General features: G+C 35.2%; 2 protein-coding genes across 2 annotated transcripts; both read right to left on the minus strand.

Annotated features, from left to right (window-relative positions):
* Nucleotides 1–205: 205 nt before the first annotated feature.
* Nucleotides 206–3199, minus strand: LOC145621412 (arginine decarboxylase-like). The gene has a single exon (XM_081676146.1). The coding sequence runs from the start codon at nucleotides 2790–2792 to the stop codon at nucleotides 543–545; it is 2250 nt and encodes a 749-aa protein (XP_081532272.1). The 5' UTR covers nucleotides 2793–3199; the 3' UTR covers nucleotides 206–542.
* Nucleotides 3200–12456: 9257 nt separating this feature from the next.
* LOC145619257 (V-type proton ATPase 16 kDa proteolipid subunit) lies at nucleotides 12457–16227 on the minus strand. The gene is made up of 3 exons (XM_081673912.1): nucleotides 16025–16227; nucleotides 15539–15824; nucleotides 12457–12869 (listed from the first exon to the last, which is right to left on the minus strand). The coding sequence occupies exons 1-3, from the start codon at nucleotides 16104–16106 to the stop codon at nucleotides 12737–12739; spliced, it is 501 nt and encodes a 166-aa protein (XP_081530038.1). The 5' UTR covers nucleotides 16107–16227; the 3' UTR covers nucleotides 12457–12736.
* Between the last annotated feature and the right edge of the window lie 1792 nt (nucleotides 16228–18019).

The following is an 18019-nucleotide window of genomic DNA, read 5'->3' on the forward strand; positions in this document are numbered from 1 at the left end:
ACAATGAATCTTACAAGATTTCATAGTCTGTCAAAAGAACAACCATTCAATTGTAGCAAAGAATTAAACACGAATTTGAACTACAACCAGTATTAAACACAAGATAGAATGTAAATTAGGAAAAGTTCACCTAAAATTGGTGAACAAAAGAGGTAAAAGAGCAATCATTCAATTTGAACTAAAACCAATCATAGACAAAATAAAGTATGTAAAATGAGACTAGTTTTCGCCTTGAAATGGTGAATAAAAAAGGTCTAATAACAATGACATGACAGGAGAAAGAACGCGAAGAACACCGGATTTTAACAAACATGAATCCGGGGGAATTCACATTTCCCTTGCCTCCCACAAAATGTAAACTCTATAGTCCTGATCCTTACACTTTGCCTATGTCATGAAAATGGAAATTACTAGATTAAAATGAAAAAAGAAACTCTAAATGAAAAAACAGACTACGGCGACTTCTGATGACGAACTAAACGACCATCCATGGTCAGCATTATTGGGGATGTTGGTTATTTTCTAAGAACAGCATACAGCTCTCAAGCACAGACATAAGGCCACTGCTCATCCTCGCCGTTAGCAACCTCAACAGCATTGCCGTTGCAGCTATCCTCAGCACCACAGAAATAAGGATGATGATACCCATTGACATTGTTGTTATTGCCATTGATAAAGCCACAAGACGAAGCAATAGGCCCTGCCACAAGATACGGCATATTGTTGAATGAACGGGCAAGCCCGTTAGCAAGGGTAGCAGTGTCATCCTCATTGTTGTGGAGGCACTCCTCAGCCCTATGCTTGAGAGTCTGGAACATGAGCTCGGGCTCGTGCTGCATCACCCGGAGGACATCACTACAAGACGGTCCTGGAACAGCTCGCGTCACTGCGAAGCTGTGAGGACCATCGCTCTGCATAACCCGAACAACGCTCGGGCCTCCAAACAAGTTGTGGACTCCTCCAAGTGCCTCCTCATAAGCCCCACCCAAAAACATCCCTAGATAATACCCATCACCACCACCACAATTGCCACTCTCTCTCAATTCATGAAGAGGCAAACTCGATTCGCCTCCGATAAACTTATCAATCTTACCATCACTATCACAGGTTAAATCAGATAAAATCCCTCTAACCCCAGGTCTTTGATCAAGCTTATGAATTGGTGTAACAGGAAACAACTGCCCTATCCCCCAGAAATCAGGAATTGAAGTAAAAACTGACAGATTAACATGGAAAGTGCTCACCAAGTCACTCACACCGAGCGCGCTCGAAACCATCTCACATAGCCCGTCGACTGCAGCAAGCTGCTCCATCCCCAAGCTCCCGTCTTTGAACTGCTCAATGCAACGCTGCTTCAACTGATCAGCATATAGCAAGCAAGCATCATAATCCCCATTTGTAACAGAAGCAGAAATACTCCTGACATCTCCACGAGCCTCCTCGGGTAGTCCCTCGACTAGATAGTTCAATTCGGAAGGCGACATTGCCGGTGGGGCGGCCGCAGCAGTGGAAGACACGGCCTCAAACACCAGAATTGAGTGGTGGGACACAATTGCCCTGCCACTTTCACTGCAAATAACAGGGTGCTTCATCCCTTTCCTGTCACAAACAACCTGAACAGCTCTAACAACAGAGGAGGCATACTCTTCTAATGTGTAACCCACTGATATGTCTGATTCAGTTGATTTGGAACCGTCGTAATCGATCCCGAGGCCGCCACCGATGTCGATGACCCTCATACAAGCACCAAGACGGGCCAATTCACAGTAAACCTGAGCACCCTCAGCTACACCATCAGATAACAAAGTGGTTGATGGGATTTGAGACCCAATGTGAAAATGCAGGAGTTGAAGACAATCTAACATCCCAACTGCATCAAGCTTCCTGACAACCCGGAGAATCTGAACAGTAGTTAACCCGAATTTCCCCTTCTCACCGGAAGTCGACCCGAAATGACCCGAATGCTTGGTCCTGAGCTTAGCACGGACCCCAATTACGGGTCGAATCCCAAGCACACGGCTCAATTCAATGACCAAATCAACCTCCTCTTCTTGCTCAAGCACAATCACAGTATTAATCGCAAGTTTCCTTGCAATAATCGCAAGAGAAATATACTCAGCATCCTTAAACCCATTACAAACCAAGAAAGCATCAGGGTGTCCCTTACACAAGCAACTCATAGCAAGCAAAAGCTCCGGTTTCGACCCGGCTTCGAGCCCAAACCGAAACCCAGACCCGAATTTCACAATATCCTCCACCACAAACCGATCCTGGTTACACTTAACAGGGTAAACCCCCTGGTAATGAGACCCATACCCATTCGATTTCACGGCGAAATCGAAAGCGCATTGAAGCGATTCGAGCCGGTGTTTCAGCACATCAGGAAACCGAACAATGAGAGGGAATTGAAGACCCAACCCACCATTCGATTTCTCATCAGAAACCTTCTTCACAACCTTCAAGAGATCAATTTCCTGGTGAGGCAACGTGGCATCACCAAAAGGGTTGACGGTAATATTCCCGGAACCGTTAACAGAGAAGTAAGGCGGACCCCATTTGTCAATCCGGTAAAGCGCGGACGAATGAGAGGGAGACCACTCGGTTGACATAGCGGTGGCGGTGGTGTTCGCCGGAAAAAGTTCGCCGGAAAAGAAATCCGGCAGGGGAAGAGAGAGATGGTCGACGATGTCGTGATTGTGGGAAAAGGCGAAGCCCGGAGGACAACCACCACCGGAAACAACGGTTCCGGTAGGGGTGGCAGCAGCAGAAGCGTCGATAATACACGCCGGCATCTTTATCTTCCCCTTCCGATCTGTTTTCTCTCTCCTACAAAAACTAATCTAAAAAAAAATGTAAAATAAAAGTTATTTGGGCGGTGGTTTATTCCGGGGAGGAGAGAATATAAATAAGAGGGGAATTTTGAATTGTTTTGTACAACCCAAAGGTGTATCAATGGGGGCTTTAAAACCCGCCGAGGCCGAGGCCCCGGCTACCCCCTTCAAACGGAGCAGGAGAAAGAACAACCCAAACTGAACCAACCCCGAACACGGATATCACACGGCCGTGTTCTACCCACAACGACTTCAGGAGAAGGTATATCACAACGACCACCACAAATACGAATTCGTAAATGGTTTTATGTAAATTGCTACAGATCTAGATCAAACTGACCATGCAGGAGGAAGTATTGTTTATAATTGATGATTATAGATCTGGGTATAACGGGAAAGGCTAGGGTTTGAATGAATGCGGAGATTTAATAATTTGGAGAAGAAGATGAGGAAAAAGAGGAGAGAGAATCGGTATTATGTTGAATGAGGCAAATGAAAGGAGAGAGTGGGCGAGAATTGCATGAAGGGTTCGAGGTTGCTTTTATAGGAGCTGTGAGGTTGGGGATCAATTTCTCTTTTTTTTTTTTAATAAATGAAAAAATTGATTAATTTGTTTGTTACGTGGAGAGCGATAATGTTTTGCTTTATGTTAATTTTCCCATTAATTCGGGTAATTCCTATAAATTCATATACTTTTATAATCTATTCTTTGTATGATGAGAGAATGTGAGATGTGACCTATGCTTTGTTTAATCATTCTGCTTATGTTGGAGATTAACGAAAATTATACAAATTTAGGAAATTTAGATAGCTTACATTTGACCTAATTGTTATTTGTGTCTCATATAATTGATTAATTGTACAAATTTAGGAAATTTAAATAGCTTACACTCGTATAATTGAGAGTGTTAAACATTAGAGCAGATTATGCTTTATGTACTTCGTATTGCAATTTGATCTAGGATTAGAACAATTATTTTTATTTTTAAATTTATGACTTTGATTTGATTTGATTCAAATGTAAATGAAAAATTAAAAATTGGTTTATATAAAGAGGTGTAAGAATAGCAAAACAAAGAGCCTTAATCAAATTTGTATTTGTCCTAATGATTTAATCAATTTCTTGTATGTATGACTTTTACCAAACAACCATTGCTAGTACCTAGGGGTGAGCAAAAATTCCGGGTACCCGGAATTGGAACCAGAACTGGTTAGGAACCGGCGGGTACGGAACCAAGATTGGACCCGGTGGTTCCAATCCCGGGTAATAGATTAAGGACCCGGTTATAACCAATTCTAATTCCAATTCTCAACTTTTTGGAACCGGAACCGGTTGGGTACCCGGTTACCCAATATGTCCTAAACTAAATAAATTTTAGATGATAAAAATATGTTAAATGTATCTAATTTGTAAAATAAAAAGTATTATTAATACCTAACATGAATACAAATAGCCTAATGAATATATAAATATAAGTATTAAACACTAATAATGATACTAGCTAAAATAAGAATGATAATTTTGTATTATATTTTAAAAATTACATACATAAGTGGGTACCCGAAACCGGTACCCAGTGGTACCAATTCCAATTCCTAAATTTTAGGACCCGGTTAAACCAATTCCAATTCCGGTTCCGAATTTTAGGACCCGGTTCCAACCAATTCCAAGTCCGGGTCCTAAAATTTTGACCGGGTACCCGGTTTGCTCACCCCTACTAGTACCTACAAATTATACCCATTCGTCTAACAGGAATTCGAACCCCTTTAGAGTAACTTGGATGGTCCATTTATCTCTCTCATCCACACATCTTAGTGGATGGCATAATTGTTGGGGGTGATAAAGGTAGATAATAGGGAATTTTAGGATTCCATCTATGTATATAATTGATAATTTAGTCTTGCAAGTTTTATGCATGTATCATAACTTAAAAACTTGATGTGAAAACCGGTTATCCATAAGACCATAAGGGAGTTCCACTATTTATAGTTCATCTTCAAATTTTATTCATCAAATCAAATTAAAAAGGATAAAAATATACATATATACATTGAAGATACAATAATACAATTTTCACCTATGAATATAACGATATTTCAAGCATTTGTGAAAAGTACTTTGTATTAAAATATTTGTAACCGTATCTGTAATTACATTAATATTATTTATATATTAGAAGAAAAGGGTTATTAGAGCGAAGTTTTCATTAATGTATATGATAACTTCTTGTACGTAACTCTTTCAATAATAAATGAAAACGGTTTTTAATAACGTTTATAGAGAAAGTAATTTTTATAACTTCTTCAATAATAATGCAAAGAGTTTTAAACGTGTTTTTCCAAGTACTTTATAATGTTGTACTTCATACCTCACTATGGACACTTCGAGAGTTCATAGGGTGTAGCTGGATCTCGGTTGATTAATTGGTTGTCTTTGGGTCATAATAAAAAAACCGTCTTTGGGAGGACCTTATAGCTAAGGGTAGCTGAATCTCGGTTGATTAAGTCATTGGTTTTGCTTGTTTTTTGTTAGACCTAGGTCCACTTTTGCATCAAAATAAATAAATAAATAAATAAAATAAAAACTTTGAGGTTTCATACATGGTATCTTGTTAATTAATTTAACCTGGGCAAGGTTGACCTAGATAGGTTGTTTAAAAATCAGAGGTCAGTGTCAATACAGACATAATAAACAATTGATTGAGTCTAGTTAGATTAGATAATTTCAAAATTGAATCGCAATAAATCATTACCCGTATTTTCATACAGATCAAATTTAATTGGATTAGATGGATTGTTTCAAATCAAGTCCATTTTACACAAATTTATCTCTGAATAAAAAAAGAATATGCCCTCTTACGGTCTTACCTACAAACAAAGTAACAATAATTGTTAGCAATCAATACAAAAAATTCTAAAATAAACATAAACATAGACATAAATAAATAAATAATAAAGAAGACTACAAGGGAATGGAATAGATTGGGATTTGTTCCAAAAATGAAGCCTGAACTAGTTATGACCTTTAAACTATATACAACAATCATGGAGCCTCTTTCACTCTCTCATCTTCTACTCTCGTGAATCATGGAATGGTCCACTATATACTAACTACTCCATATTTTCGACATAAAATTATAGCTACATTTATCCTTTTGAAGAACTTTCGTTTTTTTTGGTTTTTTGAATTGAATTGAATTGAATATACACTACTAGATTTTACTAGTTGTACCTCCCTTAGCTTGTGATTTGGTTTGCGGTGATTATTCCAATGCCAACATTATTCATACCGTGTTACTTCCGCGTCAATGGTTTTGGAATGGGATACTTAACATTGACTTGATGTGATGCAATCCACAACTAGTACACCGTATTACGTATGAGCATATGCTAATTTTATGGTGGGGTGAGTTCTACTTCTAATTTTTGGTCATTGACCACTATTTTTTTTTAAGCATAATGACACTTAATTTGTACTCTTAGATACAATTATTGTTTCGTAATATGCGTTTTGTATTGAATATGGAATCTTATGCAAACAATTTTATTATAGCCGATAAGTCTAAAATGTAAGCATTAGCTGATAAGTCTAAAATGTAAGCATTTGAAAACTACATATTAACAATAAAAAATTTGTACTCCAAAAAAGCTTTGTTGAATGTTAATCATAAAATAGTTTTGTAACTTTTAAAAATAAAAGAACATTATAAGGGCGGACAAGGGCGTACTACGGAGTATTGACTATTGATTATTATAATTTATATACTCTACCTGAATTCATCGTTGTACCATCAATGAGATAGATGATCAAATTTAAACCGTTTTGTAAAGATAAGATATATGCATGCAAGATTTATCAACCGTATTACACTTAATTACTCGTTGGAATTCCTAGTGTATCTTGTATATGAAGATTAGGATCATGGGAACCATTTTTAAAACTATTGTGAGATTATATCGATGAAGATTCTCCCTATCTCCTACGTTACTAGGGTTAATTGAGATAAAAGGCTGGTTATTACTAACTGCCAAAACCCAAGACATCCCACTACTCTTTATCCCTCCCTTACTTAGCTCAAAGATATTCTCGACACTACAATATCACATCTCTCATATTCTTTCCTTTCACTCCTACAAATTCTCTCTATCTAGCTTTTATCTCCATTTGTATATAAGATTTAAGCTAAGAGAATATTTCTATAATAGTTATGGTGTAATATATAGTTGATGCTCGTTTTCATTAATAGAGATATGTTGTTTAATTAGTTAAATTTTGGAAATATAATTAGACACACACACTCAGGACAATCTACGAAGTATGTCTTCTAGCTTAAAGAGTATAAATAGATAGATCGAGAACATGTTCACTATTGATCATTTTTGTGCTTTTAGAGAAATTATATTGCATTTTTATAAGCAAACAAGAAACAAGAATAAACAGAAGATAATCTATCATATCACTCACCCTCACTACTCCCCTATGCAAGACATTTATAAGAGTTTCGTATGTCTATGAAAAATTTGCGTTAATTGTTATTCTATTCCTTCATTTATATATGATCGTTACACTTTAATTACTACAGTTGTTACTATAAAACCTTAAATATTAATAGCTCTATTTATATGATTGTAAATTATTTTTAACATTTGTACCAAATTTACACTTTTTTTTTTTTTTTTTTTTTTTTTTTTTTTTTTTTTTTTGCGTTTAAATCACAAAAATAATTAAAGTTGAACTTGTATCTAGAATTAAAATTCAAAGTGCAACATCTTAAAACATGGGTAGTATGAAGCAAATGCAACCCAAGCATAAATACAATCCACCATATAAGATATAACGCAACACATTGTTTTTATTATTGAACTTTTGTTCCTTACATTAAAGCTCAAATAAAGAATGTTAAAAAGACTCCTATAGGGTCTTATAAAAAAACATAGAGGAACCTACAAAGAAATTTATGAATGACAAAAGTGCATTTTAATAATATATGGAGTCATGACATATGTATGAGTACTATGTAACACCGTTACACCGTAATACAAATTTTGAACCACTTAAAACAAAGACGTAATGTTTTAAGAAATATAGTATTTATTTTCCTTAAATTTTGGGATGATTTAAGCATATAAAGAATTGTGTTGAGACCATTGAATAAGAAAAGAAAAGCAATAATCTCCATAATACAGTGCATTACACACACTTGGAGAAGTAACAGTGACGCAACTATAAAACGCAGCAACTAAATCCAAACTTACAAGTTTCAACAACTCACGATATGTGAAACTTCCCTTGCATTTCCTTCCGCATATCTGTCATTCTGTCCCCCCCTCTTCTTTTTAAAACAATCTAGTGCATTTGTAGTTTTTAACAATAAGCAAATACTTTCTCCGTTTTCTTTTACTTGCAAAACACCTTTTGGGCACGTAGTTTTAGGAGATGATTAGTGAAGGTAAACGAGCGATTTTATCAGTATAATTTTTACACGAAGATTGGAATAGGGTTAAGTATCATTTGTTAAAATTACAATGAATAATTTATTCGTTCACATTACATAAACCCTACTTCAAAACACGTGCCACAAAGCTGTGTTGCAAGTAAAAAGAAACGGAGGAAGTATATTACAAGTCCGTGTTAAATTTAGGTGATAATATAAAATGTGTCTGGGTAATCCAAACAAGGAGGAGAGGAGTTTAATCCACAAACAAGATTAAGGACATTTTATATTAAAATCAATTGGCAATAGTAAGAGTAATTTCTCCACCTTATAAAGTTAATATATAAATAGTGAAAAAAGTCCAACGTCCCAGAATACGACGGAGGGAGTTTTTTCATTTTACATACTCTCAATGTCTTTTTTAATAATTTTTAATTAAAAAATTAAACATAACCATAGAAAAATGAATACGAGTACTCAGTAGTGATACTTCGTAGGAGTACATGTTACTCCTAGGAATTATTAAACAGTAGAATTGGTTACATACTAATTTTTGGTACTTGATTATAAAGATGTTCAAAGTGTTAGAGGCTTTGAGTTTCTCTTCGGAACAAAAATGTTTGAATTTTTCAACAAACTGATAATGATTGGTTAGCCGGGCTAGACAGGACCTTTGCGGTTGTAGTGACAGCCACGCGGCAACTCGACGGCGCTGTTTGACCCTAACTTCGCTAACGAATCTCTACCTTCGATTACAAGTACTTTATAATAAATTCACCTAATTTACTCCGTCATTATTTGTGCGGAGTATAACTTCTCTCTAACGGGATTTTAATTTAATGCATGTCCACTTGCAATTGCAATAAAACAAACACGTACACTCTTGTTTCTATTTTTTGCCTCATTGTTTTGTTGGTGTTCAAAGAGCCACAAGGACATGAGACGAGAATCGATTCCAAAAACTCTTGGAATCGGGAAGTAGCTTTAACAACTTAAGCTATCGCTCTTTCTCTGTCTCATAAGATTATTGCAGTACATAAGATTGTTGTAGTGTATTTTGTGTGTGGAGTACTACATAAGATTATTGTAGTGTGTTTTGTGTGCTGCTGGCTACATCATGTGACCGTATGTAATTGGCCAAATAATCTATATGATACAACCAAGTGATCATTGTAATACTGACTAAGTGACCTATAAAACACCTACTAGTTTATCTCTGTAAAACTGTCAAAGTGATCATTGTAGAATTTGTGTTGTCGCATTAGAAATTTTTATAGCAAAATTAATAAAATAGAGTAAAAATAAATGGAAATTTAGGTAATTACGGAATCCTCATAGTAAGTTAGGCCCTATTTTTTGAGCTAATGAGTAGAGCAGTAAAGAACAGGGCCTTAGGATCTGTTCACATTTACTGAACTAAGCTGAACTGAACTAATTGAAGCTGAACTGAACTGAACTGATTGGAACTGAACTAAACTAAAATGAATATTTTATGAGAGAGAGAAATTAGGAGGTGAACTGAAATTAAGTAAATATAAACAGACCCTTAATTAGTTGTTTACTTGGCACGAACATAGGTAATACTGCCGTCGTGGCAGAATCCAATAGGAAGATACAAATCTAGTGAAAAATGGAGGAAATTAGGTCGCCTTTGAATTTGTGCTTATATTCAAGGAATTTAGATGTCCTACTAGGGGAGTTGGGATCTGTACAAAACCAAACATATCACTAATAATGGAATGACTCACCCTCACTTTGGGTGGACTTTTTGGTCCTTTCCTATGCAAGATTCTAGTCTACTTGTAGGGGGCGATACGACTTTTTCTCTTTTTTCTCATCTTTTAATTTTCTTATTTCTTTTTTAATTTAAAAATTTCGATTCTGAAGATTCCTGATTAAGTCACGGCCAATCATGGGATTCTGATTAGATCAATCCTTCCTTTTAATTAGGAGATTTTGTTTTTTTAATGTCTTTCTTTTTCTTTTTATCATTGACCTCATTTTGCCTTTGCTCTTCATTGGTTGACCGAATTCTCATACAGTATTTATTCCAATTCATATTAATCGTAACATACTCGATTACTCTGTAATATTTAAACAAGCTTTTAAAAAAGAGATCAGTATTTTAACGAAAGAGAATTTCAAATGCAAACAAGTAAAATAATCAAAGTAATACTCTTATAGATTTCTTTTACAAAAATATATGGGAATGGATTTGATGATATCTTATTTGACTATATTCTCTACATGTGACTCACAATTTTTTATTTAAAACAAACCACAAAAATGAATCAAAAACAATATGTGAATACAACATACAAATCCAAATACAGAGTTTTTTTTTTTTTTTTTTTTTTTTTTTTTAAAAAAAAAAAAAAAAAACAGTCCATGTCTTCTAAGTTTAGCTTAATGTTAGTTTCCTACCATCTGGCTTTCCGAATTCCCGTAAATTTAATATACTCATAGTTTAAAATAGCAAATAATAAGAGTTATACCCGTCAAAAAAAAAAAAAAAAAAAAAGTGCATAAATGACAATGAAAATCTGCACAATATTAAATTCGTCCATCGATGATTTTATACATAATAATATATCATATATCGTACGAGTAACAGATTGGTTTGGTCTTAATGGCCTAATTTTTTCTGGTATCTTGCTCTTGCATCATGCTGTTGCTGTTCATTAATTTGGGACAAGTCCTTTATTATTTGTATCAAACACATGGTATTGGATGGTATTCTAACGTGTTTAGGAACCTTAGGATATGTTTAAGCTCCCTCTTGAATACTTGTCTAATAAGAAAAGAAGTCACATTGACACGTAAATTGAATCGTAATCAATTCCGGGTGAGATCAATCACTCTAGTACGAGTACATGTATCACGTTTTGATGTGTAGTTACATCGGTTTGACGGTTTGTTTCTTTAGCTTAGCATGAATCATGTTTCTCTGACTAAATTGTTCTGAATTATTGGTGATGTAAATCATGCATAACGTAGGCCACTTGGGCTGTTTTAGGCTATAATTGTGTCCCGTTTCAAAAAAGAAAAAAAAAAACTATAATTTTGTCCCGTGTGTTGAAGTTGTTCATCCCAAGACCCACATGGAAAGAAGATAACTTCTTTATAAGTGAGTGCACACTCTAATTAGTATGAGACTTTTTGAGAAGGTATTCAAAAACAAATCCATGTGGACTAGATCAAAAACGGACAATATCATACTAATGTGAAATGGAGTATGCCTGCGGTTTAACAAGATGGGTGACCTAGGTCCAACACCGTGTACAAATTCAAAACTAGTTACTCTTGAGAATTTACCAATTCTAGTATTCTACGTTATCAAGTGGAAAAAGAAAAAGGGTAAGGAGTTAGGACCAAGCTTAAATTGTTGATAGAATGATTTCACGATGCTCCGAGTTATCCGTGATGCATTTGGATGGTGTGAGAAGAAAGTTCCTAATGAAGTAATGAGAGTTGGTCTTTTGAGTATTTATCTCTGTGAATTCGACTTGAAAGTTAACATGGTCTAGAGTTAGTCTCCCTGCTTGGTTGATTAAGAGTTTTGTTGAGCTGAGACGTATTTCTGGGGTGTAACCCTCCATCATTTTTATGACTTACGAGTATGTAGCATATCATTTTCTTGTAAATTAATGTTTTGTCTAAAGCAGACGCCAACCAAATTATGAGCAAGAAGGATAGAGTAAAGATGTGAGCATAAAGATTGAAATTATACGAGAAGGCATAACGAGGGAAGGGCTTTGAAGTAGAAGAGGGCGTTATTAGCAATAAAGAGATGAGAGTCTACCCTCCATTGGAATCACAGTGATGAAAGCTGATAGATTTGCTGATAAGTTCCTTCAGCAGGTACACTTGACTACTTGAGAAGAAAGCCTGAATTGCATCACAGATGTCTCCTTCGACAGTCCCCCAGAATGTCTTCGAATGGAGATAGGTGGAGTTTTCTTACTATACAAAGGAGTAATTTGTAGTTTTTAATGCCACAGGTCAGTCTCACAATCATGAAAGAACACAACAGTATATCTTGAAGCAGAAGAAAATCAAGAAATATATAACAGGGACCAACACATATATGAAAAAACACTTTTACAACCAAGTCGTTTATTCCACATTCAAAAGCCAAGGAAATCATAAATATTCAATAAAACATGAGGCGAAATACATACAGAAAAAGATTGAAAGAAAAATAACTTTGCAAGCAATTTTATTCCGCAAGAGCATACAAAATAGCAGCAGAGTATAAAATGAATACGGTAGATCAATGTCTTCCACCATAATGTAAACCAGAGTTTCACCGCATGTAACCTAATAAGTAATAACAATTATAAACCTGGATATCTCTGCCCTTTACCAGAGGGGAAAAATGGAAGAGGAAAGCAAGGAGAAAGGGCAAAAATGTTGTTTCAATCCGTGTTCAACACTACAACATAACTGATCAAAAGTTCAGTACTGTACTTAATCTGCTCTTGACTGTCCTGCACGAGATGACAAGATGATGCCGACAATGAGACCGTATAGAGCAAGTGCTTCAGCAAAAATGAGGATAAGAATCATTCCGACGAAAAGCTTGGGTTGCTGTGCATTGGCTCTGTCCAACATAAAATAAATAAGATGTATTAGTGACTACAATAAGCAATTCAGTGCCACATCTTCCAGTAAGATATAAAAGCAAGATGTAAGTCAGTCACGGTATCTCGCAGGAAAGAAAACATTTTAAAAATATTGCAGCTAGTGGGGCATTCATAAAGGACCATAAGATTTTCCCAGACTGACAGAAATAATGATCTCCCCAAAGCAAAATTTAGTTATAAACCCAACAAAAGTATTATGGGCACTCAGTGTAAAGACTACTGCAGGAGAAATCATGGGTAAGAGAATGTTAAAAAAAAATGAATCAAGATGAGCAAAGTAAAGGACAGCGGAAAAGAGAGAAAGCAAGGCCGGTCACTCATGTGACTTAACACCCAAACAGACCCCTTCTCTAGCTTGAGGAAAAGAAGATATGGTGTACAGGAAGAAAATAAGTGTAATTCGTATACTCTAACTTGCAGTTGTATTATGGATATGGCGTAAGAATGAAATAGTTCACGGTGCAGGAAAAACATGCCAACTACTTAGATATGAGAGTAAGCAGAAGACGTGTTTATCGCATAAAATACACTTAGATAAGACAATTGCCCCTATAGCTACAGACCCTTCTACCAAACGGTAATGAGAAGGCTGCCTAGAATACTAAAACCTGCATTAATGAATAATGCATAAATGAATAATGCACATTACTTCACTGTTGCTCCAATTTGCTAGAATTTATTTGGTCTTCTCTTAATTCTCCAAATCATCCCATTCCCAAGTAATGTGGAACTTAATCAAATAATCAAAAAGAAGTTTGAGTACAACTGAAAATGTTTTACGTGAAAAATCTTCAATTGAATCATATTTCTGATACACCTTTCATCATTTAATATCTACACACTTTCTACTTTAGCAATCATATAACAAACTCTATGTTTGACCAGCATTGGTGATTTATATAAAAGGAGAAAAATAATCATGTGGGATCTTGATATATTTATCACACTATATACTTTCAAACTATCACTTTCTTATAATATTTACTAATTGATAATTGTTAATTAAGGATATTGGTGGTCAAAGTTATGTGTTGCAAGCATGCAAGCTTCAGTGTATATATTTAAGAGATAACAACAAAATAAATAAAAACAGAGGTAGTAATTTTTGGCTACAGATTGTTTCCATGTGATTTAATGTGCTTCATGATCAAACTTCCAATGATATGTACTGCAGAAATTGGCTTGAAGGGCGCAATTACAGCCAACTCTGATATAATTGTGATCTAAACAAATTTGATACAAGCTAATATTAGTGGATAAACATTTCAAAGCATAGAAAGAAGCATATTGCTTATGACTTATAAAAGCTTTGTCATGCCCAAAAGCAGTGTTTGAAAAAGCGCGGTGATAGGGGGTAAGAGCTTTTTGGGCCTGGCGAGGCGTTTTCAATTAGGTGCCCGAGGCGCACCAAAAGCGCGCGAGGTGCATCAAAAGCACGCGAGGCGCACAAGAGGCGCTTTTAAAGCAATTTTCTGCCAGTTTTTTTAACTGTTTATACAGTGCGCCTCACTTCAAAGAGGCGCACTGAGACGCGCCTCTAGATGCGCCTCTAGGCGCTGCAAAACCCTTATCGCCTTAGTACGCTTTGAGCTTTTTTATACATTGCCCAAAAGACCGTTTGAGATTTTAATGTGATAAATACACTTTATTTCAAGGGCAGACAGGGGCGGGGGATGAGTTTTTCCAGTTTTGAACCCCAATTCTATAAATATTCACCAAGATTAGTAAATTACCAAATAATCTACAAAAAAAAAATTCAAACAAAGGGCCTCCGAAGTCAGAACCCACTTCCAGAAAAAACACCCCTGCCGCCTAGTACCTAGTGTTAGACAGTTAGCAGTGTTTGTACCCCATTCATTGCAAATATACAAGAGATTTTGAGCAGAGTTTAGTGAACCTACTCACAAGCAGCATATATGGATTTTCACACTGAAAAAGATGTACACACTAAATGTATTAGATCATCCAAATACAGACATATCAGTAGCAGCACGTAGCTGAGAATCAACATCTGATCATCTCATGCCCCACGGACAATGTTTTGAATAACATAAAGCCATAAACCACATTTACTAATGATTCCCGAACAGGTAACTAGAAAAGATGTAAAAGTCAAGATGCAGGCAACCTTGCCCTCTAAATTGGGCACTTGCCAAATGATGACTCAAACAAACAAATTGACAACGAAGCTAAAAATTGAAAACAGTGATACTCCATATAGACTGAGCACTAACAACAATGCCAAATCGATCATGAAGACAGTAAAAACGAGCCCAAATCAAAATATCTTCAATGCTACAAAGTGGTCGAAAGTTGAAACCAACATGATGAGGCAAACATACAAAGAACCATAAGTTCTAGCAATCATCACAAATTTCTAGGCAGTCCAGTCTAATCCACATTGAACAAGTCCAATTACATCAATAAAAGGCAGCAACAATTCCACAAAATAAGTCAACAGCATAAAAACATTGGATCATCAAAACATTCTTCAAAAAACACAGACCATCATCAACCAAAACAACTAAAAACCCAAGTCAAATCAAATCAAACCCAAATCACAAATCCTAATCAACAAACAGAAAGTCAAAACAAAACGATCAAAAGAGAGAGAAGTATAAATTACCTAACACCAGCATCACCAACAATACCAATAGCCATACCAGCAGACAAACCAGCAAGACCACAAGCAAGACCAGATGAAAGATGAGCATAACCATCAAAAAGGTAGTATGATTTAGCTTTAGGGTTAATTCCAGTACTAATAATCACAGCAATAATCAACCCATAAATACCCAAAACTCCAGCCATAACAACTGGAACAATTGACTTCATCACAAGTTCTGGCCTCATTACTCCCATTGATGCTACTCCCACCCCACTCTTAGCTGTCCCATAAGCTGCTCCCATACCTTCAATTCAACAAATTCAATTACCCAGATCAAAAAAATTGAAACTTTATACAATCAAAGGTGAATCAAATTGAAATACCAAATACCCAGATCAAAAAAATTTAAACTTTGAGTAATCAAAGATGAATATAATTGATATGCCAAAAACCCAGATCAAAGAAATTGAAAAATTGATTAAAATTGAATCTGAGATTGCTTACAGGAGAAAACTAGGGCAGCAGCGGCACCGAGAAAGCCGAAGAACGGCGCCGTTTCATCGCCGTTAAAGACAGCGGTTGACATGATTAATGAGATGATCGGAAGGTGTTTGATGAAATGCTTGATCCGATCTGAGAATTGAAAACGAGAGGAGAGGAGAGAAGATGGTGGGGTGGAATATGAGGATATAGAGGAGACAAATTTCTGTAGAATTACTCCGTACTTACTTATCTTTTTTTTTTTTTTTTCTCGTGATAAAATTAAATAATTTTGAGATTTTTTTTGGTTTTTTTATTTTTTTGTTTTGTTTTTGTTCTGGAAAAAAACTGGGAAACTTCGTGGACTTGTCAGTTATCATATGTTGGTTGTCATTTTTAGGGGTTAAAGGTTTGGGCCAGTTGTGAATTTCAGCCCAGTTTAGCTACAGAATTCTTTGATCTGAGATCTGTTTGGTGTGTAAATTTATCCTATTTGATTAAATTTTTATCTTATTTGATGATTTTTGTAATTTTGTGAGATTCGTATTAATGTGTATATTATGGAACAAAAGATAAAAGAAATAAATTAGATATTAAAAAGTAATACTTAATTAAATTTAACCTCATTTGATAAAAAAAAAATAGAGTTTTGACCAAAAATGAGCTTTTTGACCAAGTTAGAGGTTTGACATATAAATCATCTAATTTGTTTGTTTGGTAAAAGAGCATTTTGAATTAGCTTATTGAGGCAAATAAACTTATTTGTAAAAAGCTAAAAAAATAGAGCTTTTTATAATAGCTTGTTGAGTAATGGATGTTAAATGACAATTTTATCCTAAAAGTTACTCTGATTCACACTTTTGCCCTCCCAATTTCTTACCTTAATCCAGTCAAGTAAAAAAATATTATCAATGTCCAAAATTGTCATTTCATATGTTCAGCTAACAAAGAACGACAAATAATAAGCTAATTTTTCCAAACAACTCTACATAAAAAGCTCTTATGAATATAATCAGCTAGTCAAACCAGCTAATGCAACTAGCTCTTACCAATCATCTAACCGCCAATTACCAAACAGGGCCTAAGTGAGATTTGTATAATTTATGGGACTAATAAAGATTTTTTTTTAAAAAAAAATGTGTTCAATTCATTGTGTCAAAAATAAAAAAATGAGTTCAATTCATATGATAGCATTAACCTTTATCAAAATTCAATTGAACTTATTTTTCTTGAGTTGATCCCACACGGTGTTCACTAACAAAACATAATGTAAGTTTAACTAAATTCGAAGCATAGCCTCATTATGTGACAAAATTGACTCCCTAAGACCCTAACTTAAAATATGATGTGCATCATGTGTTTTCACAATCTTTAGGGTCTGTTCTCATGCGTTGAAATTCAGCTCAGTTCAGCTCATAATTTTCTTCTCTTATAAAATATTAATTTCAGTTCAATTCAGTTCAGCTGAGTTCAGTCAATGAGACACATGCCCTTAGTGTTTGAGCATGGTTGGATGTACTGTTTTAGAGGCGTTCCTTATTAAATTTTCACATCATTCATTCACATCAAAAGTTAATATAATACAAGTAATATTTTCGGTTGTGAAATTTCCAAAAATTAATTCTACTTCTAGGACATTTTTTGGAGATAAGAGAAATAGAGAATAAAAAAAAAAAACTTGGATCCAATTGATAAGAGGGATAGAGAGAGTTTAGAACTAGTAATTAAAAAGAAAAATACTACGGAGTAGTAAGGGGGTGTTTGGTTCACAGACTGGTATGGGGTTGGAATCAGGAATGGGGTTAAGGTGGTATCGGGTTGGAAGACTTGGAACTTGATACTTAATACCATGTGTTTGGTTTAATTCTGAAATGGAATATCTCACTATTCTCTCCTTTTATTTGATACCTAAGGGAATGGAATGAGCCAAACCCACCTCCCCCCCAAGGTTTCTAAACCCCATACCTCATGGGTTTCAGGTATGGGTTTGAAATTCATATGTTTGACAACCAAACATAT

The sequence above is a fragment of the Chenopodium album genome, chromosome 27 (genome assembly GCF_948465745.1).
Source record: "Chenopodium album chromosome 27, dcCheAlbu1.1, whole genome shotgun sequence".
NCBI lineage: Eukaryota > Viridiplantae > Streptophyta > Magnoliopsida > Caryophyllales > Amaranthaceae > Chenopodium > Chenopodium album.